Raw genomic sequence first — 24,884 nt, forward strand, 5'->3', positions numbered from 1 at the left:
ACTCTTAACGAATTCAAATCTTGAAATTTTTTGCAAATTGGTAATCGATAATCATTAATTGGTGACTAGTCACTAAACAGTACTCATTGAATGTAGAGACTTTTTATTTTTATATTTTTTATGTAGGTACATTGTCGTTATTTATAAATTATTTTTTCAAAAAATTTTATTACTCGGGACTCAATTTACCTAACACTTTTAAATTTTCCGGACTTAATTTAACTAGTCCCAATATCCGTCTGATTATTTGGGACTCAGACACTCGGTTTACCACTTCCGAAAATGTAGTGTACAAATTAAAAGAGTTACAACAATAATTGTTATCGCAACTGTTTAAAGGAAAAAAAAGATATGATATATGCAATAAATATAACACACATAGGTAATTGTACCTAATATTATAGGTTATAATTAATATTAATATAATATTACAAGTTTTACTATAACCACTTACCTACTGCTGTCTATAATAGTCAATAGGTAGATGCTTGTCAGTTGTCAGCATTTGACGATTCATGTCGTATTCGCATATGCCATTAAATGTGTGTATATAACATGAGTGATTATTAATTTATTTTCACTAATAATTTGATAAGATTCATCGACCGTAATAATTGTATAATATTTTATTATAAACTGTTTTTACATATAATGTGTATATGTATAATATTTGAAAAATTAATATTTATAAATCCTATTGTCACACTTCTTACTTCTATAGTTTTATAATAATTTTATGTATTAAACTTAACTTAAATAACCACATATTTGATATATTACATAATATTGTAGTATATAGGGGAAAGCGAGGTAATTTTGTACAAAAGGCAAAATCGTATGAAAAGGTTTTCTGAAATTGTGTTAAGGTATAGAAAAAAAAAATTATTGATGTTTATTTATCCATGACCGATAACATGTTTATTGTTATCGACAACTATTAACCTCATTTATAATAATTCCCGATCAAATTTCTATTACCATAAAATATATAACTATTATTTTTTTCATATATTATAATTAAAAAATTTTATACTTAATTTTGTTTAATGTAAAAGAAAACTGTCAAATTACGAAAAAGTAAGTACAGATTATTTAATGATATAACTTGAAGGAATATTGCTTATACTTTTTACTAAATTACTGTTAATTTGAAGCCATCTACTGTAAAGCAAAAGTGTATGCCATACTTAAGCCTATGGTAAATGGTTAATAAAAAAGTTATATATAGCATTATGCAAGCTATCAAAAATGATAATGAATCAAAAAAATAAATATTTATCTACATTAAATATCAGTTAAGCATGAAAATCATTCTAATATTATAATACTTAAAATAAATCTCTACTCCATATCTCCCTCCCCTGTCGTGTGTGAATGTCCATGATGTTCATATATAAATAATAGGTAAATAGACGATATAATTATTTTATAAAAGATGAATTTATCAACAATAATTTTTGTTACTAAAAAATTATTACCAAGGGTATTGTAAGTTCTACAATGTTTTTACGTTATTAGTACGGTTTTGTCCCGTCTTTCTTTAATATGACTAGGTACCTATGTTCGGTTTGATATTATTTAAATATGCTTTATTGCAATAATTAAGTATCAACGAATACATTTGCATAATGAGTATTCACATATTATAATTGTTAATTATACATAATATAGCATGTACTTAAAATATGTATAAACATTGAACACTGAATAGATATCTATAATAAAATATTCTATAATTCTATGATCAACGATATAAGCTTAAATATTTAACCAAACAGAACTATAGTGGCTGGCGAAACCTGATGCGTAAACTGTATACAGTATACTTGCAGGTTGCAAGTTAGACTGATAAGCTAGTCTACCGTGGATACTTAAGTATTACAGTATAAATTGCTGTCTGCCACTTTTAACAGTAATTTAGTTTAGTGGATTAGTTCTCAAAATTACGATTATAATAATAATCTATTTTAAAATAGTTACCTATTACTTATTTAGTTATACTTTACACTGAACAAATTAAAAATAAGTGATTTCATTATTTGCTAATAGTTATTTTCGAAATTCGGACTCACGCATCGTCACAGTTTCAGATAATATATTATATAACGTGTATTATATTACCTAATATGGTAATTGATAATATAATATTGTGTATTTAGTAAATAGTGATACTATTGTCGGATGGTAGAAATGATCACTAAAAGATTAACCAATCAATAGTGAACGATAATTATGGTCATTTTATAAACCTGATTTAGTAACCCATAATTGGTCCACTAAATTTTAATGAACCATTAAATTAATTAATTGTATGTACCTATACATACCGGCATAATATGTATAACATTCATTATACACGGGTCTCATTTCATGTTAAAAATAAACATACTTTAATAACAGGTTTATTTGATATTTTAACTATACTATGTTTTTTAATATCTTCAATACTTTTTCCTCTATATACATTTTTTGTATTATATATGTCCATTTTAAAATTGTGATTTATTTATTTTTTGAATCTATCATTGTTCAGATAATTGTATTAACGACGCGTGTATAAACTATAATTTATGACACGTGTTTATATAAGTGCTTCGCGTCATCATCACTAATAGCCATGATTTGTGGCTAGCTAATACGTCAGCAAATAAAGTTTTAGTTTTATCTGATAATAGAATATGCTCATGTTGCAAATTTTCAAGCCAATTAACACGTGACTATTATTAGCCTTAAATTATAAATTGTCTTTTGGCATAATTAGTGATTATCAATTTTGCATATAGTTTGTAGCAAATAAAATAATTTATATAGGTAGGTATATACAAGGAGAATAAAAAATTCTATTGATAAAAATGTTACACTTATGTTAATTCCATTATGGTATAGACGGTATAGTGATAGGTAATATTGGATTTTTAAAAAGGTATTGGTATTGGTCAATTTTAATTAATTTATCTAATCCAGGTGTAAGTATATGTAATATAATAAATCATAATTAACGATATTATCTATAAATTATTTATGCAATTAAAAATAAAACGTATTTCACTAGGTATCGTCTACGGCGTTTACCATTAAAAAAATAATAATGAATTTATTTTATTATAAATTGATATCATTGTTTATAAAACTATTAAGTTTGATATAGCAATGAAAAATATTTTATATTATGTTTATTTAATCCTTTTTACCTGAAAAATGAATTAAGATTAAAACAATTAATACTCTTTTAAATGACAAAATTGATTTATTTACTGGTATTCGTACATTTTTGAACTGATGTGCGAGTAATTTTAATATATATTTGCAAAAAATTTCTAAAAATTAATTTTGTCAACATTTTTTATTTAAATACAACTTGTGAAATATTATGCATTTTAAAAATTAACATAATCATTATTTGTAAACGTATAAGCGTACGGTAACAATAACAAAATAAAAGTACATGCATTTGCTTAACAATTATTAAAATTACAACAATAATATTATCTTATCTTAATTATAAAAGAGGTTCAATATAGGTACAATAGTCAAATATATATGATATACATTCATATATAACATGCACAAACCAATTATAAAATATAGGTTTTATAAACTACACATTATTAATATAATAATGAATATTTATGGAAAGTATAATCTTTATAATAATTTATATAATTTGATTGTATATAAATTAAATAATATTATAAGTTCAATAAAATTATAAATACATGATATTCATTAAATAACTTTAATAATTCCACTCAATAAATTACTAAAATTAAAAAAAAAAAACACGTTTTCTGCAGTGGTAATTATAAAGTTATTTTTAACAAATCAAAAAAAAACGAAAATAAAATAGTTTATATTGACTAAATTTTAAAAATTTTTTATAATGCATGATTGTTATTGAACCAAATTCACTCGAATTAAATAATTTTATTAGTTATATTGTATAACTATTTATCAAATGCTTATATACGATTATTATATTTCGTACCTATGACTAAATTTAACATTTTTTCATAAAAATATAAATTGTAAATTTTTTGATAAAACTTAAAAGCAAATAAAAAGTGTTAATTATACAAAAAATTTTACACAGTTTTAATAGAAATTTAATTTTATAACCCTATTAAAGATATGGTATAAACATTTTAGACTTTTAATCATTATTTATAACTAATAGTTATTTATAGTTATTAATTATATAAATTATAAATCTATTACTAATTTAAAAAAAATTTAGTAATTTCTATAAACACGTACAAAAAGCAGTTTTACAAAACATCCTACTGATGCCAATCAACTAATTTTTTTTTTTTTTTTTGATCACAGATAAATAACAAATAAGTTCAAAACTCGTTTTCAGTCTCATTATTTTTTTTGAAAAAATATCTAAATATAATTTGGTTTTCTATCAGTACTTATTCATAAACGAATTCAATTATTATAAATTAGTCCAATAATTATAAGTATTTAATTTGTGCTGATATAATTTAGCTCATTTTTTTGAACATATTACGTTTTTTAAATTTAATGGTTGTATGTAGACATTTTTCACGGTAATTAAAAAAGCTTGGAATGTTTAAAAAAAAACTAACTTAATTTTATTTAAGCCATTGTACATGTATACGTGTTTTGTTTATATAGTAGTATCTACTATCCAATAAAAGTTATTAATAGTTATAATTGAATATTATAAATTCTATTACATAGCTTATTTTATTCAATATTCTAAAAATGTATTTTAATTTTAAAGCTTTGTTAAATATTTTGGTATTTAATTTTTATGTTTTTATTGATGGTATTAACGTAGAACATATAGTTTATACATTACATAATTAATACAATTGACCGAATATTTATTGAATACTAATAAACATAATACATACGAGTATACTACCGAAGTTAGTAAATTGAGCAGTATAGTATATTAATTATTTTACATTATCTTTATATACAAGCTATATGAGATATTTTAATACTTCAGACGGGATCTTTATTACGATTTTTGTATTATTATTAATAATAAGTAATAACTAATTATTAGGTAAAACATTTAAAATCACCTACAGTTTTAATTTGATCTTTTTTTATGATTTAAATGCTTTATAATATAGTTATTTACATAAAATCCGCGCAAAAAGATAATTTGGATATAAATATTAATGAAAAGAAAATAAAACAAACAGAACTGGTGCTGCTATTAGACAAATGGCATATACTGCAGATCTGGGCTGACATGTAGAAATAGCTATAAATTCATCTCCAGAATCACTATTAGGTCCGGGATTTATCATTTCTAAGACTGTTGTTTGTTGTGACCAAAAATTTAAAGGTAGTTGACATTCACCAGTAACATTTAGACAAGATGAAATTGGTTTTGAGACATCGTATACGGTTTTATTGATGGCGAAATGTATACGTATAAAATTATCTTGAATCTCGTTCTCGCTGTTGAACACAAAAAAATAATATCCATCACCAGGAACCCTAAATTTAAAAAATAAAACATTGCATTTGTAAAATTTAAAATTTTTAACTAATATATTAATACATACAATATTAATATTCTATTTTTTTTTTACATAAACTTAAGTTAAGTTTTTGTTTAACATATTCAAGTAATTAATGTACGTGGTTATAAATTATTTAAAAACTCAAAATTCTAAAATAACGTCGTACATTTTCTCTGCAACGTTCAGCTGTGATATCGAAAGTTGTATAATTAAAACCAAGTATTTTGAAGTAAAAAGTTGAAAAAGTTGAATTTTTGATCTTAAAATAGTTATAAGTACCATGTTTATAATATTTATATTTAATTATATTATATACTGTAAGTGTAAGAATATATCATAGTAATTTCATAAATTGATAAATCATACTTATAAGTAACACTGTTCGGATGGCTGGCTGCTACATAATCTGGATTTTTGTTTGGGGGTAAACATTTATGATGTGGAGCTAATGGTAAGCTTAATAAAAGACCTTCACATTCAAGAAGCATTTCTTCACTACTGGAAAATGATGACCAAAACTCGCTATGACTGCGGTCTTTTATCGTATGCGTGTTATTTTCAGTTACTTTTCCACGAAATTGAGCAATCCCATCTGGAGAAAGGGGATCAACCTGAAATAGTTATAATTTTAATAACGTTAACTTATTATTTATTGTCCAGAAGTATTTTAATAAGTTGTGCTATAAAATGTAAAATAATACTGATAATATTATTTTATTTTAATATTTTTTTGATTCATATTATTTTATGTGAACATGCAATAAATTATAATTACAATCGTGTGGCACTATACTAATAATAAAATAATAAATTTTCTAGAGATAAAAACAATATAATGAATTTTGAGAGAAACTCCATCTCAAAAGCTATTTCATTTTAGAAAGTTTGGGACCAAATCCACAAAATGAAAATAACAGCATTAAATTTTTCAAGTAAATTAAAATTGTTTATTTATTATAGTTAAATGCTTCATAAATATAATTGCTATTATTATATTATTTCTATAAGTTATAAGTTATAACCTATTATAATTATACCATACATCAACAAAAAGTCATTTATATAATCGTCAATATGTATCTATAAACTAAATGTCTATATGTATCATCAAGTTGTTAAATATAGATTTTGTTGCAACTATGTAAGGCCAGCATATAAATAACTATAATCATTTTTAAAAATGTATGGCTAATGGCCTAATTGTCAAAGCGGAAACTTAGTTTTAGAATTGCTTATCACTAGGCGAAAATAATTTTACAAAACAACATAACTTGATAAATACTGTTTAGTAAATCTAACCTAACTTAACTTTTATTAAAGCTTTACGGAAAATGAACGTGAACAGATTGTTTTTCAAAAATAGCCAATAACTTAAAAATGTTTGCAATATAGCCACGATTTTTTTTTTTTTGCAGATAATGTTAGTAATTCCTAAATTAATTAATTTAAAATAAAAAAGGGTAAAAGAACTGTATGAATTAAATTGAGCTATTTTAATGCTCCAAAAAATATTTCAGACACACACATATTTTCATTGTTACATTAATATATTTTCTTATGTTGTGTATCATAGAAAATTTGTAAATTTACAAATTCGAGCTAAATATTTGTCATTTAGGTTTTTAAAAACGCATGAAAAAATGTAGGTTAATTACAATATTTAATTGTTTTTAATAAGAAGTAAATCTTATTATAGTATTATGCTAATGTGCATTGTATTTGAAGCATACCTGCATACCAATTACATGAATAATTCTAAACTATGTTATAGGGTATAGACTATTATGTTATAAATTATAATTTATATTTATTTATATAGTTATATAAAAAGCATGTAATTACTAATTAATAATTATACCTCTTCATTGGCTGCATCGTTTTGTTGGTCATGTTTGAATAATTCTTTGCTCAAGTTGTCTTGAATTTCTTTACCATTTACAGTGGACCGTTTAAATCTATTTCGATAATGCCTCAGCCTAGGACCACGCCATGATGTATCATCGTCAGCCATTGCATTTTCAATAATTTGATAAAGTCTATTTGTATCATTCATTGGCTCATTTAGATCATTTTTAAGAACTTCTTTTAATTTACGTAAAAGTGTTGCGCCGTCTTTCCCTTGATTTCCCAATTTTCGTAACGATTCTTCAATCAATTCTTTTGATTGAGGTATGTTATTGATTTCGTTAACGTTTGTAAATACTGGTTTAGATTTTACAGTTTGGACTACATAATCCTCGTTTTCAATTTTTTCTTTCATTTCTTTTTGGTATAAATCTTCAGCATAATCTAAGTGGTGATTGGCGGTTTTGCTGGATCTTTTAAAATACGTGCGGTTTACATTATTATCATTTGGATGATTTGTGAGATAGACAACGTCAGGTGCCATATCGGGGACAGTCATACCAGAAGTAAGTTTTCTCATAAAATTTGGAATATGTGTGTCATTACCCTCTTCAGAAGATTCAAGTTCATCAAGTTCTTCGCTAGAATTATCACCTATATAAGCGCATTCTTTTAAATGTTTGTGCCCTTTAATTACTATTATACTAGCTCCGGGCCACCTGTCAAAATATAATAACGATATGTTTATAATATAAATTATAAATATTTTTTTTTAGAAATTTTTTAAAAAAATACATTTTTTAACGTTTATCATTGTATTTAGATGAAAAAATATCGTGAAATATATTTCACCTTGAGCATGTAGACACTTTTACGATTGAATCTTTAAGTAGATAAAATCCCCAATATTCTTTAATATCGTCTTCTAACGTAATATGTCTCTCCATTTCAACAAATTCCATTTTTGGTAACATAGATGGTTTTTCTGGCATTGAATATGCATTAAAAGTGGCATTAGTATTCACTATGTGGCGCTAGAAATAATCATTAAGTTTAAAAAATTATTCTTTACAAATTAAATTTAGTACTTACTTGGCACCAAAATGTTGACATTTTTTGGTCTAATATTCTCATATCAGTAATAGCTAAAGGATATTTATGATCAGAATAAACATGATAACGAATGTACAATGGCGCAATGACCAAAATACCAGGCACAAGTAAACTTAAAATACAAAGTCTGGCTGCTTTTAATGGTCCTTTAAGGCTATTAGAGTTGTCCTTTTTATAATATACACCACCTAAAAAAAACGTTCATTTTTTATTTTATTTTATAAAAGTAAAACAAATAAAATTATACAAATAACTTGAAGATAATAATACATATGGTGTATATTTAAAATGAGGTAATTTACATTTTGAATAACAATGAATAATATGTTTTACTCAATGACCAAAAGTATAATCTAAAGTATACATCTCCTATTCATTTTATGATCCACGCGTTTGGGTTATTCAATGAAGTTGAATTCATAGCAGAAAAATAATAATAAATAATTGTCATCAAGGTCATTTTCAATATAGTTCGTTTTAACCTTTGGAAGGACACAGCAATGAATTCAGTAGACTGTACACAGTTTTCGTTAATCCTTATGTAGGTACGTCATGATTGGATTACTTAATTTAAAACTATATAGTTACAAATTTACAATCAATTAACTTTGTTTGATATTTTAATAGTCAAACATTAAAATTTAACGTTGCAATAAAAACCATTAATAAATATTAATAACGATACACAAAAATTAATTAATTATACGTATACAAATTTATGTATTCAGTAAATAAATATATACCTATTTAATATTTAAGATGAAATATTAGATAGTTTAGGTTTATGCTAATTTATTAATTGACACTTAATTATTAGTTAGTAGTAAATACTAATATACAGATAGGTTATAAGTTATATATACGCTGATATATACAATGATACGCGCATCATTGCATCAATTCGTAATTTATTTTTACTATCATTTATAATGTAGGATTAAATAATAATAATAATAATTATAATTATGTAATAAAATATAAATTACAACGAGCATTAGTTGCTAAACGCGGCACAACTGCATTTTAGTTAAATATAAACTTACGAATCAAAAGGTCGATGAACTTAAAATAAATATTAAACCTTTTAAACACAATTTATGTGTATATACTGGATGATGTCGAAGAATTGAAAGAACATTTTTTGTTTCAATAACCATATAAACATTTTTGAAAATATTTATTCGTAAAATTTTAATTGGTTACAAAACAATACTTTTACTATTATTTATATTATAATTTTTTAAGTTAATTACTTTTTTGAGTGATAACATACATATTTAATTTCTTATTCCGAAGCAGAATATCCTTCAAAGTATTTCGATACATAAAAATCGAATTTTAGACGAGTAAGTTATGAGATAACTATACATAGGAGGTATACCTATTTAAAATTTTAAAATGTAGATGAGTAAAGTTTTGTGAGGTACACCAGTATCACTCCACTCCGATCATCACAACTTTGACTACTATAAACTAATTAACTACTTACTTAGTAATTAGTATCTACTTATTAGAAATTTGATTTTTGTACAAATATATATATATATATATATATATATATCAAAATACTTATAATAATATTTTTTTTTTAAATATGAAATTAAAAATTCACACTTTTATTCGAAAATGTGAAAAAAATATTTTTATAAATGTTATTAGTTTTTGAAATAATGAGTGTTCTTTAATAAGAGAATCACCCTATATATTTTACTCGTTAGCTATAAAAAACTATTATCATCAATTACAAAAACATAAAACTCGCGGCTGGGATACAGTACTCGTGGTTTATCGTCTTCCGTTTTCCTTGTTAGTCGTCAATATTTTAACTAGTTATTTTATAGCGGGGTATTTGCTATTTAAAACAACCCGGCTTTTACTCTTTTATACTAAAAGAAAATGTTTATCTAACCGTGAATTAAAACAATTTTTAAATACATACTATAAACCAAAACGTTTTGTAATTTTAAACTCATCATAAAAATAAAATTTTTTGGCTATGTATTATAATATTATGTTGTCTTTTTTTTGGTTAGTAGATAATATGTGCTATGTATAAACTAAAGAGTGTTCCGGTGTACCACCTTATTTGTAATACTTTGTACCTAACGGCTAACTGTAAATAATTTTTTCTCTCTTTTTTCAGTAACATAAATTTATTTTTGTGTTATTTCAAAATATTCATTATTGCTAATTTATTTATTTATTGTTCAACCGAAAATGTATCATAATAATAATATAATCACACTATTCATATTTTATATAAGTATAAATTTATTACAATCTATTATTATAAATTTGCTATATTAAATGAAAATTATAAAACATTCCATTTTTTTTTTATATGGAACATCAGTTATTAAGTTACAATAGTTACATATTATGATAAATTTACTATCTACAATTTATTATGTTTCACAATTCATTATTATATATTAGTACATTACATATTATAAAATATAAATAATAAAAATTGTAGATCTTTTAAAATTCCAATACTATCTTATTCATAGATAGAAGTTACTAATGCCTTGAGCTTAAAAATAAACGAACGACAAGCGTTTAAATACATCATCATCATCATAACTGGCTTTTATAACTTTATTAGAGTTTTTTGCCACTATGTTCCTCCATTTCTCTCGATCTTGTATAATTTCCTTCCATTCTTTTGTTATTTAAATACAATAACTATAAATAAAAGTAGGAATATACTATTATTAATAAATAATTTCTGAATTTTAAAAGCATTTTACATTATACCTAACAATTGTATAGCAATACATTATTACAACATTTATTAGGCAGATTTCACTGATTACATAATATTAAATTTATAGCATCTGCCAGCTGCTGATATAGTATCTATGTATAACTAAATATTTTGTATTAGTTATTTGAATGTTTTCCTGATATGTATAATCATGAAATCAATTTTGTTGACCTAGTTTTTACAAATTTATGACCACCAATCACCATTAATAATATTTTTATGTTTATTAATCTTAATAATACTTTTAATAACCATACACACTATATGTCTATATACATAGTTAACACAACAAATACTACTACACGACCACAATAAATGAGTTTATAATATAATATGATTAGTTCGATTTCTGTAGTTAGGCTCTTATTTGTGTTGACCGTGTTCATTGGTTTCTAGTGTTTCTACGAAATTATTTATTAAGTAACTAACATGATGCGTTTGACGTCGGACAAAGATGATTGAACTTAGAAATTGCCATCAATTTTATCAATCCGATAAAAAAAAAGCAATGGTCCCGTGGTAGTGAGTTTTGAGTATGTCATATACTGTTATCATAATTCTAACTATTCATTAATCTGAGTGCTGAGTGGCATGATTAGAGAACTTCTTAACTAGTACAACATTGTGCATCGCTGAGTGTATGGATGATTGGGGAGATGACGAAGAAAAAATGATAAAATAAAAAAAAATAACAGACCCGGCCTGTTTAAATGACGAAGGTACGAAATTAATAATTGATTAATCGGTTAATCCTATGCAGTTATATTGGAGTTTGGTATGAATTCGCATTTGTATTTCGCCATCGCTGATGAAAATAATAATGTTTATCATAGTGATTACCTAATAGCATAAGACCCTGTCCCATATATGTAAAACGACGTAACGTTGTAGAGTTTTGTTTCCTTGTAATTGGCATTTAATGTTTTATATATACATACTAATTACAAAGTTAAAATTATGGCTGTTATTTGTTTGCACATATTCTTAAATGTTTTTGATAAGAGTATGATGATCTATTGACTTTATGTGATCGGTAATAATAAAAAAAAAGTCAAGTTGAACAAATAAAAATGTAAATTAGTACTGATAGCGCAAACGTATATACAGCACAAATGTCTTTAAATTCTATAATATTATATTGAAAGTGTCAGATATATAAATGAAACCAAATTTAGTACATTTTCATATGAATACTTAATATTGTAGTCTATAAATACGTGATTTCATATAATATGAAATTATGAATATATTTATGTGGCAAGATACCTACTAATTATTTTATCATACACTTTTAAATTGCACTACAAGTCTGTAGGTAAATGAAAACATTTATCAATTGTATAAAATAAATTCAGATCTCAGATTACAATTTATATTCCTTTACAGAATTGTCTTATGAGAGCTATGTGATTTAATAAATAAAAAATGTTAAATATAACTATAATATGAATACCATGTTTCTATGTCACAGTTTATGCACTTATGGAATGCACTGAGTATAGTAAAACGTTGCCTTGATATTGTTTACATAGCAAATTAATGTAGCTTTTGGTATAATTAACTACCCTTAGACATTAAAATGGTAAAAATAAATTAAAATAAATAATTTAAAAGATAATAATTTATAAATGAAATAAATTTGAGCTCATTATATAATTTTATAATACAAACACCTAGCTACAATTATGATTAAAATATCTATTATTTTAGTAAGTTTATTGAAGTAGTATATTTCAAAATTGTTATTTTATGTTTTAAATAAAAATAAATTGTAAAATATATAGACAAACAATACATATTATTTATTTCTAAATCTAAAAATTAAGAAAAATAAACAGCTCAGGAAAGAATATCTATAAAAATAATTATATGAAAAATATCTAAAATTACTATAAATATTTTAGCGTACCATATTAGTGATACAGAATTATAAAAAATTAAAATTAATTTGTCGGAAAATAAACATACAAGTTTATAAACAATAGTAATTAGTAGGTACCTATATTAGATAATTTTCTAATAATTTAAAAGAAAAATGTCAAAATGATAAATATCTAAATTTAAACAAACAAACTAATTTGCTAATCACCTAAACCATAATAAGAATATTACCTACTTAATTTATGCATCATACATAATTTTATGTTCTGAAGGAATTGATAAATGTACATTGGTTTTACAATGAAGTCAATGATATGTTTTTTCTATCTATCATATCGTTTTAGACTACTAAAAATAATTAAATCTTTAATTTAGAGGGTTATTTTTAATACTTAGTTTGAGCTAGTTGGTACTTGAGGTGTCAACATAAAATAATTCAGAAAAACTAGAATATTTTTTTTGTATAAATTACAGTAATAATATATGAAATAACAATAATATAATAGAAAGTTAGTGATGTTTTTACCTGAAATAATTTCAATCAACTGTATTTAAGATTTTAAAATAGAAAAATTAACTTTTGGTATTAATATTAATAACTTATAATTTGTTCTTAGTAATAAAAATTAACACTTCTTCTTTGATCAAAATAATTTTTAATATGTAATAGGTAATTTTTAAAATATGTTAATTATAACATCGATTAATTCAAATTTAAAGTGATTGAAAGCGATAAATTTCTGTTTTTGTGCTTCGCGTGTTAGGTGTACCATTTAATAAGATTTTATATGTTGTATTGTATTTCCACAATATAAATTTATCTGATGAAAGGATACGCGTTCTGAAAACAGATCGTAAAATTTTTCAAAATACACTTTCTTGGATCTTAAATTTTGTATCCAAAATTGTAGATAAGCCAATTTTTTAATTTTTACCTTTTTAATATTTATAAGAAGAAAGTAGATTTCAAACGACAAATTCAAATTTATTTTCACACATGAAGGACAATCACAGGACCAAAAATTAAGTTGGAAATAAAATATATCTCAATATTCTAATTTCTATGTCCTGTGTTGAACAAAGATGGAAAATTAGCATTTTTTATTCCCATAATTAAAACGTCCATTACAGTGGCCTATTCAATAACAAGTTAATTACATTTAAAACTTACAATACAACAGAGTGACCAAACTTTTTTTAGCCATGTATTAATTACGTAAATAAACATAATCAAATTAACAAAGATTCGTATGAAATGATTGGAAAGTAAAACATTAAAAAAAAAACAATATTTCAAACCCGTCTTATAGGATAATAGCTATTTCAATCGCTTTATACTAGAGCTTTCGGATTTGAACATGAATTATGATTCATGTTAACACGTGTTTTAGTTCAGATCTATTTTAGTATTAAAATTAGAAATTCGTGAATTTAATTCACATGTAATTAAAATGAAGTGTATTAAAGTATTAAATAATATTAATTATAGTATAATGTTGATAATTACCTGGAAAGTCTAAAAATTTTAAATATTTGTATTTACTATTATAAAATAAATGTTTCATAAGTAATATTATAGTAAAAAAACACTACGAGTGGAACAAATGTTTCTAGTTTAAAATAAATAGCTGATCACCGATAATCGCTGTGTAAAAAACTAGAAACCATTAGAATACTCGTATGTACTAAATGTATTGAAAATAAAATTCTAGGTGTAATAAAAACGTGTGTATTAACAAAAAAAATTTACGGATTCACATGAATTTAACTACATGTGAAATAGAGACCTCTTCCTTAATTTTAAATATTATTTTAATGAATTTTGCTTCAAAATTATTATTTCTAATAATTTTTAATAGATCTTCATGAACAATTTTTATAATATTCTGCGTCTTATGGAAAGACTACAGATAATATGTACCTTTGTGTATCATAATATTTTTATAATGTCAACATATTTAATGCCGTTTTAGTACACACACACACACACACACACACACACACATATATATATATATATTTATTAGTCCATTTTGCGTGATAAATAAATACTTTAAATATTTATTTTTTTAATAATTATCATACAAAAATTAAAATAATTGTTGCTGAGATATTTAAACACCACAGTCATAATTTTTAATAATTTACCTACCAGCAATATAAACACCAAATATTTCAACAATAATACCTACAATTGCTACAAAATGTTTTTGTTTCTGTTCATATAATAACATACAGCTTCATTCTGATAAAAAAAAAATTAATGTGTGCCTTACTGTCTTTCGAGGTCGAGTAAGGCCAGATCACATTTATGTGTAACAACATATTATATGCATTTCAGCGTTTATGATTTGTTTACTACTTTTTAGTTATCAGTTTATCTGACGAGTACTTTAAATTAATATACTCTTTGTATTTTAATTACTTTGATTTATTTTTCTAACAATTGCAAAAAACGAAATGATAGAATGTGAATTCATAATAATTAGATTGTAAAGTTATTATATTTATATAAATAGTCAACCATAAAATATGAATTATAATCATTTATAACTATTCCGAAAAATGATTACAATATTTTCAATATAAGTACTTATAAATATTTATTTCTCTACACTAATTATTATAATATATTCATAGTTACCTATAAAAATAATTTGAATTATATTACTTCAATAAAATTTCATAATATAATATATATACCTACGTACATAATAATAATAAGAAATGTGTAATTAAATTTGATTATTAATATAGATTAAAGTATTTAGATTTTTTTATTCTACTATTGTTTAATTAATCTGTATAAGTTATAACCTTAAGATAATTAATTGTTTTTATAGTAAAATTATGGCACAATTTTTAATTACCTAATTAATGTTAATAAATATTTTTTTTTAATTCCAGTTTTTATGTATAGGTAGAATAGGTACTTATTGCCAAAATTTTTGGTATTTATGAATATTAAAATAATATTACAAATTACAAGTTAATATAAGTAGATAATACATTTTAATCATAATGTTAAATAATAATTTACTAATTACCATATGGTACATTCTTTATTTTCTTTGTATTTCTCTGAAGTACAAATTATTTAATATTACATGATTATTCTATAATAATTATAATTAATATCTTTCTGCAATGACCATTATAAATATATAAAAATAAAAATAACCAGAAAAATACCATATGCTTAAATATAACATTTATAATCATTTAAGAATAAAATATATTAAATATTATATTATATGTATGAATATATTATTATATTTCGTATCCTAAAAATTAAAAACTGAATTATATTGAAATTGGCTTTAGTCCAAATATACGTTTAGAACAAAACAAAATATGTACGTAGTTACTTAACACATCAAGTAAAAAAATTACCAATTCAATAAAGAAATACAAAATAATGTATTATTTGTATTGTATGCTAGTATATTATTGTAAAAACTTATGTCTGTATTAAATACAAAATAAAAATAGGTAATAAAATAATGAATAATAAGTATTAACTAAAAAAAATGTAGCACGTTCGAACTTAAAAAAATGTATAAGTAATAGAATATGTTTTGAAAAATTCCTTGTAGTCGGTACCTTCATATAATGTTACATGCTATTAATTTGAAACCGTAATTAGAAGCAACTAAATAATACTTAGAACCTATTTATTTAAAATAATAACTGTTATAACTTATTATAATGTACATATTTTAGTTATGAAAATAATTTATAGTTATGAAATATTTTTTATTCGACGATTACGTTGTAACTATTAAAAATAATAATTTATGACAGAAATATTTTAAGAATATCATGAGACTTATTTAATTAAAAATGTTTAACCCTAAACAATGACTTAAAAATATTTACATATATATAAAAATTAAAAACCCCATCAATATTTAAAATGGTAATTAAAAAAGATGAATTTTGTTAACTATTTAATACATAAATAATGAATGTTAGTTAAATAACTTAACTACATATATAAGAGACTTTTGAAATGTTTATACTCATATGTAGGTACTTGTAACTATATATTATGTTATATTGTAGTAACTAAATAACATAATATAAATGTTGTATCGATTTATAACTTAGTAATTTGTATGTATATCCAAAATTAAATTATAAATTATGATAATTTATTTTTTATGAGGTACAAGATTATGTTACAATAGTGGTCGAGGTATTAATTCACATAGGATTAAAAGTTGCTAAATAAATGAAGTCTATTTTACAAAAATTCGATACCGGTATTTTAACTTTTTCTCATAAAGTTTTGTTATTTATTGGTCATCCTTTTTATTCTACAAATTTTAACATGTAAAATTTAGTAGGTAATAACCTATTTAAATTTTATAATGAATATACATAGTTAACTTAGGAATACGTGAATAATGAATATTAGTAAAAAAAATATTGTTACTGTTTTCTTTAAAAATATGTATGTATATATATATTATGCTCAATAATATACTATACAGTATACTATATATCTCTATATGTTGTAACTACTTATAGTTATAATTAAAATATCAAATTAATTTATACTAATATGTTTACCTTTTCTTTTTTTACACAAAATCATTATGAAAATCACTCCCGCGTAATAAATATTTTTCTCAGATCAACACTATTAATATCTATTATTTATAATACCACTTAAAGTAAGTTATAGCGCTTATTTCATAGAGTACACACTTTAAAAACTTTTAATACTTTCAAGCTTAAAAATGTTATAACATCATAATCGTAATCTTTACGTTGTGAAAACAGCGTGAATACTAATGTGTAGATGTACTGTTATTCAGCATTCAACTCTCACACTTCCGAATTTTATTAAATCTATTGCGTTTTATAATACAAAATAGATACGCGCTCTATTGGTGAACGTTGTTAATTTATTCAATCATTTATCGTAACTGGTATGACTAAAAAAAATATTATGAATATGTGTATATTAAAACACTTAAAACAAAAGTACCTATTTGATAATTTTTGAATACAATGATATCTGTAGTTATAAATTTTCTAAGTGCTCATCTATATTATAGATATAATATTAAGGGTTTTTAAATCATTTTAAAATAGACACATTCTATTATACTTACTAAAATGTGTAAAATATAGTCGTGTATAAAGTTAAAGGTTAATAATACAATATCTTATTCCGCGAGATATTACGCCTACTTTATTTTATTATAAGGTATTCCGTATTTCGCTACAAATGTTCTGAACCTCTGTAGGCTTTTTTTCATATTTCTTAAATTTTAATAAAAATATCTGATTATATTAAAATAAATGCATATAATATTGCCCAATTGGTAATTAATAATTATATACTATATTTGTATATCACGAAGTGTATTACACCTACTATAAATTTACCTATATATTTCAAATTTTTAAGGTTCAATTATCTCACTGTTTTAGTTTTTAAAATGCATTAAATGTAAAAATAGAATTTCTAAGATCTAAAAGATACAATTTAGGGATACTAAAATTTATTAACACTCCAAAAGAAAATATTTTTTCAACATCATAAAAATGTTCAAATTATTTTACTGTAAAAAATTTTAAAAAATTAATTTTAATGACTAGGGATTTAATGAAAGGTTTCTCATAAGTTGTTCTTACACAGCAAACTATATATCTCAAAAATACATTTACACATTCTTTTTTATTAATGTTTCAAGTACCATATTTTACAAAATTGAATCTTTAAACGAAAGGAAAAAAAATCAATTTAAGTTATTTTGTTGTAATTTAAAAATATTTTTCGTAAAGACTTGAAACTTTATTTTTTTATATTAGTATATTATGTTTACTTTGTACACAATGAAATTTTCAAAATATATAGATTCGCTTTAGGTTATTTTTATGAATTATGAGTCTATGAATCATCACAATTTACACCGGTTTACGAAATAAGATTATATCAATAATATACGTCATATTATAATGTAAGTAATAGGTACCTATTACCTATAATAGTTATTATATATGCGATATTTTTGGCAAAAATTAGTTTATTAACCGTATTACTAGTAGAAAAATAATTTATTAATAATTAAATAACATTTTATTAAAAGTGACCCATAGTCTTTGTGCAGTCAAAATTATTTTTGATATGCGATAATTTAAATTTAACACTTTAATTATAGTAATTTGCTTGATGACTAGATACATTAAACGCGTTTACCATACAGCAAGATGACTTGGCTGAAATTTTTTTTTAAGTTATTTTTTTTTCTATTAAAAATAAAAAAACTTTTTTAATTGTAATATTTTTTATTTGTACTAGTTATTTGAAGTAATATTTGAATGAGAAATATGAGGATCAAAATTATTGTTTTAATTGACAGTCTATAATTTTAAGTTCAAGTAGAATGTTTATCTAACCTTTTTAATAAATGTTTAAATCAATTATTTCATGATATTGGTGACGGTTTATTGAAAAAATTTATTGAAGTCATGACAGGAGGAGAATGAAGGTAATTAATCTATGAATAGATAAGGATAAAATTGTTCACTTCTCTCCAATTCTCTATAGAAATTTTAAATTGTAATAATCATTTATAAGCTAGTATTAATAAACCATTTGATGATATTAAATTTATGTCCATACTAAATCAATATTCTCAGATAAATATACAAGTGGTTTATGTAGTTAGTTGTATCAGTTTGAATTACTATAATTTATTACTTTTTTTTATATAATATACTTATAAAATATATTATTTAAATTTTAACACGAAATATTTGTATGATGTAATTTTATATACCTATTTATTTATATATTAAATTAATTAATTATATTATAAAGATACCTAAATAAAATATCGAACGTCTCTACTTAAATTATTTTTTATCAACATTTATAACTTGAATTATATTTTATTATTGTAGAATTAAAATGTTTGTGTTTAAAGATTGAAGACATATTTAATTCAAAGCTGGAATGACCCATAGTAATAGGAAAATAAGAATATAATGTTTGCGGACAGCTCAAGTTGGATAGTGCAAGTTTACTTTTGCCACTCAAAATCAATATTAAGTATTAACATATAGAAAATACTATATAATAATTTAATCTGCATATACTAAGGTATTTATCAATTTGCCTTACAGCCAATAACAAAGTGCAAACTCACAACTTTGAGTAGGTTCTAGCTAGGTGTCCTAAATTAAAATTATAAGAAATCTATTAAAAATTCTCTGTGCTTTTCAAAATAACTAGCAAAAACAAAAGTATAAAAAAAAATGGGAATTTTGACGTGAAACTAAATCATTACTTATTTATACTATGAACCTATATTTATACTATTTTAGAATATAGTAGTATTGACTCAAAAATAAATAACTATGGCTTTATAATAATAAAATATTAATGGGTAATGTAATATATGCTATGTTCTTGGCAAAAATTAAATCAATCTACCTCAATATACAATAGTAAAGTAAATTACTTTAATTGAAATGTCATGAAATATAATTAGTGATAAATGCTGATAGAACGTCTGCACGAAAAATCATTTTTTACATCCAATGATATTAATTCAAATTTAACATACCACAAATTACAGTGATCTACTAATCGCCTACTTTAGATACAACAGAGCAATACCCACTTACCTATCTTTTTAGTAATAAAGTGAATCGATTTATTATCAAATTTAAAGTCTTTATTATCTAGGGTCAAGTGTCACTAATTAGTAGCTTCTCATTTTATGTATGCATTAGATTTTTTGTTTTGTCATCACAATATCACATATATTTATTATGTTGATTAAAACAGATTGTGTATATCTTAATACAAATAAAAAAATAATGTTTTATCTAGGGCCCATAGTTTATTAAATATTATAATGCATAATGCTCATAAATTATTATTTTGAAATTAAAATTTCAAAATAAAACATATGTGAGATAGATTATAGACATAGCTTTAAATTTGATAATAGATAAATAAGTATACTCAATTATTAAAATAACAGAGTAAAATGAATTATTTTAAAAGTAAAATTTGCTATTTTGTGTGTTTATACGACAAAAGCAATTCACGCAGTCGTAGGTGTAACGTCCTCTTAAGTCTTAATTAGTCAAAGTATGTCTTATTTTCTTAATATTAATAATTAATAAGTGCAATGTTCAAAGATTTGAATAAATTGAAATAAATCTACATACGTATGTCTTCGAAGGGAGAAGATTTTATGGGCCATTTAAAAATGACACGTTTACAGGAGCTTTAAGGTCCATCTTAAAAATACAATTCTCACTAATAGGTAATGGATAAAATCTTTTCTAAATGTACAGATATTTATGAAGTGCCCGGACCTCTTATTCTCTCAACAATATTATGGAGGGGCGGTTATCATTTGTGCATCGTCTGTTTACCTACTTCAAATATCGTACATCATTTGCGCATCGACATTTGAACAATAAAAAGGAAAAGAAAATTCAATATTATTATTTTAACTTGTGTGTTAATAATAAAAAATATGTACAAATAATAAAAACTGTAATATACCAATATTAAAGTATCTAATGGTTTATTATGGATCATTTTAATCAAATATTTTATAATTTAATACGTTATTTTTCTTAGTTATTATCTATAGTAATCCACTGTCAAATTTAATATTAAACTTTTAAAATAACCTATAGGTCACTCGTATGCTCCTTTTGTTTAATCTAGTCATATTATTATGCGGTATACATTTTTAAACAAAACTACTTATTCTATATTATCAAATTAAAATTTTAAAATAAAATATTTCAAGCCTAAAATTTTAAGCTGATAGAAAACAACTTGTTCTTTTTCTTATTTCTAATCTTTTCTAGACTTCTAGTTCTATTTTATCGCTTGATGATTTACAAATTATGTACGAAAATTTGACATATAGGGTAAACGGGCGATGCGTAAACGATATACGACCTTATGGATCATTTGATCGACCATCGTTATATTTGGGTAAAGTGGGCTGGGCCTAGATTAGGTTAGGTTACTCCAATGATTTAAGCTAAAATTTGAATACACGGTACATAACTTATGCCCCATATTACTATACTCGACAAAATCTTTTCCAGTAAATTATATTTATAAACATTTAATTATTACTTAAATATTTTATTTTAGGTAGTGATTGTGTCTATATAAGTAATGGTGAAGCGAAATGACACCCCATATTCACATTTTATTTTCAGTCTTTAGGTTTTGATATAGTTTAGTCTAACTGTTAAACATTTTCGCCCTGCTAAAAATCTAAGATTTGTTATTTTAAACTTAAACAATTTAAAGCTAAATAGTAAATTGACAGAGTAAACATATTATAAAGTATTCTATAGTTCTCGAAAATAAATTTATAAATATTTTATGTTTGATTTTGTTTATTTTTTGTTCCTCTTAAAATATAAATGTTTACTATTTTTTTTATGAATTCAATACAAGTTGAGATTAATTTAAGGTCAATTATAATTAGTTAAATTATTAACCTTCCTACAAGCGATAATTATTTAATATTTCCTCTATTTATTAGGAAATAATTACCTACCTAAATTCAATTTTTTATTTTTATATACTCAAACAGTTAAACATAACTTAGATAAAAACCTACAATATAAAAATTTACCTTTATAAAATTGTATTTATATTTTTGTATTACAAAAACAAATAAATTAATAAATTATAGTATGTTTATTGTATATATATAGTGTATTATTATGATAAATATTATCAAATATATACGTTTATATCAAGGTGATTATTTTAATAATTATAATTTTAATCAACTTATGGCACTATTATTTAAATGTAATATATTTAATTTGAAAAAATCCTTCTTAAAAAATATTTATTTTTTAAACTCAATTAATTAGTTTTTATTAATAACTTACATTTTATGTTAAATAATTTTAGTAATATTATTGATTCAAGCATTTAAGAATCAGTAGTACAGATCTGGTTATAGCTACAAATATTTTGTCATTAACAAAAGAATAAGCTTATTTTAACTATACTTATTATTCGGCTATAAATTCTATGTACAAATAGATTACCAATTTAATTGTTATTTATAATTTATACATAAGTGTGTATAGATATACCATTATATTTCTTAATTATACATACATTGATAGCTATTATATATTATCAATTAACATCTAATATTTTCAAGTATTATAATAGACAATTCAAATATTAATAAAGTACTAATATAGGTCCTCTTTTAGAAAATAAGAAACATATTATATACATAATACATATTGTATATATTCAACCGTTCTTTACTGTTAAGTTTTATATGAGGTAAATATCTCTTTATACTATATAATTATAGTAATTAATATAATCAATATATACTCATTATAAAAGGATAATTATTAAAACATTTAAATTTTTTTTTTAATTATCTAGAATATTTTTTTTAAATTTTTTCTGGCATTTCAAAAATAGATTTTGTAAATAGAGTTAAATATGATAACCATATAAAAGGTAATCTAATATTCATCTTGGCACTCGGAAACTGTTATAATTAAAAAAAAAAAATAATGGCCAGAAAACTATACAATATTGAAAAAATTATCATAATATAATTATCACTTTCAAAGTCGTGAAATAATAATAATTTTTTCAGTATAATAAAAGTTTTTAGACTACTGTTTTTTTTTTTTAGTCATAATAGTTTCCCAGTAGTAAGTGTCAAAATATGGACGGGTTTTATATAATACATATACCTAGTGAGTGATACTAAAAGTAAAAATAGACTTATATATCTATATTAGTTTTTATTTTTAAACAATAAAACTTTATATTATGCAAAAGTGACGATTATTTACATCATATAAAAATAATAGAAATTCTATGGATAATATTGTTGTTTTAAAATGCGTTACTATAAGTTAAATTGAAAGTTCTTAGAAACTTTAAGAAAAATTTAACTTAATGTAAATGACTTGCGACTATTGACTATTCTGAAATATATTAAATAGGTAATTAAATTATAAATATTTAGGCAATCAACAATCTTGTAAGAATCTTAACGTACCTAGTACCATTTATATCAACAATAGTAAAGTATTCGAGAAACATTCATTGAAAATTACCCCTTTATTTTTTTAAGATTTACACATATTATCTCTTATTTAAGTATGAGCACATGTAGTATAATAATTATTATATATATTTATTACATAGTTATACGTGCTTTTATTATATTTTGTTTTAATCAATGTATTTGTATATTATTTATGAGTTTATGACATATTTAAACTTCCAATTTCGGTTACGTATGTTGTATGGTAAAATCTCAATCATTCGTTAATTACCTATATATTATTATGTTTTTATATAAACTATCATGTAGGTAGTAATTAGGTAATAATAAATTATCATTATATTTGGGTTCTTTATTTGTCATAGGTACCTATTTATAACAAATATTGACATTTTTCAACTAAAATCAATCCAGTAAAATACTTAACCTGATTTATTTACTTAAAGTGTTTATGGGGAGTTATTATATAGCGCAGGTACCTATGCATATTACAGTGCTTACCGCAAAAATTTTTATTAGTTTTAAAATAAATTGTTTTTTAGGTACTCACTAATGAAAGAATCTTCGGAACAAACCGTAAATTGACTATCCGACCAACGAGCCATTGTTAACGATTCTTAAATTGAACTAAGTCGTAAATAGCCGCCTTGATGTTCATCATAAACTAGGTACTTGCTAATCTTAATGTATTTTATTGCTGTT

The 24,884-nt window shown here is 22.9% G+C and overlaps 1 protein-coding gene across 2 annotated transcripts; it reads right to left on the bottom strand.

The window, feature by feature from the left end:
- Positions 1-5,105: 5,105 nt before the first annotated feature.
- LOC112603351 lies at positions 5,106-24,838 on the bottom strand. 2 transcript variants are annotated; one of them, XM_025351877.1, is made up of 6 exons: positions 24,733-24,838; positions 8,445-8,653; positions 8,205-8,386; positions 7,366-8,071; positions 5,874-6,118; positions 5,106-5,481 (listed from the first exon to the last, which is right to left on the bottom strand). In XM_025351877.1, exons 1-6 carry the CDS (start codon positions 24,785-24,787, stop codon positions 5,154-5,156), a joined length of 1,725 nt encoding a protein of 574 aa, XP_025207662.1. In that variant the 5' UTR covers positions 24,788-24,838; the 3' UTR covers positions 5,106-5,153. The 2 variants fall into 2 exon arrangements, with proteins under 2 accessions (XP_025207662.1, XP_025207663.1); XM_025351878.1 differs by lacking the exon at positions 24,733-24,838 and adding an exon at positions 17,689-17,923.
- Positions 24,839-24,884: the final 46 nt, after the last annotated feature.

The sequence above is a fragment of the Melanaphis sacchari genome, unplaced genomic scaffold (assembly GCF_002803265.2).
Source record: "Melanaphis sacchari strain LSU unplaced genomic scaffold, SCAv2.0 Contig106_pilon_pilon, whole genome shotgun sequence".
NCBI classification, from domain to species: Eukaryota; Metazoa; Arthropoda; class Insecta; order Hemiptera; family Aphididae; genus Melanaphis; species Melanaphis sacchari.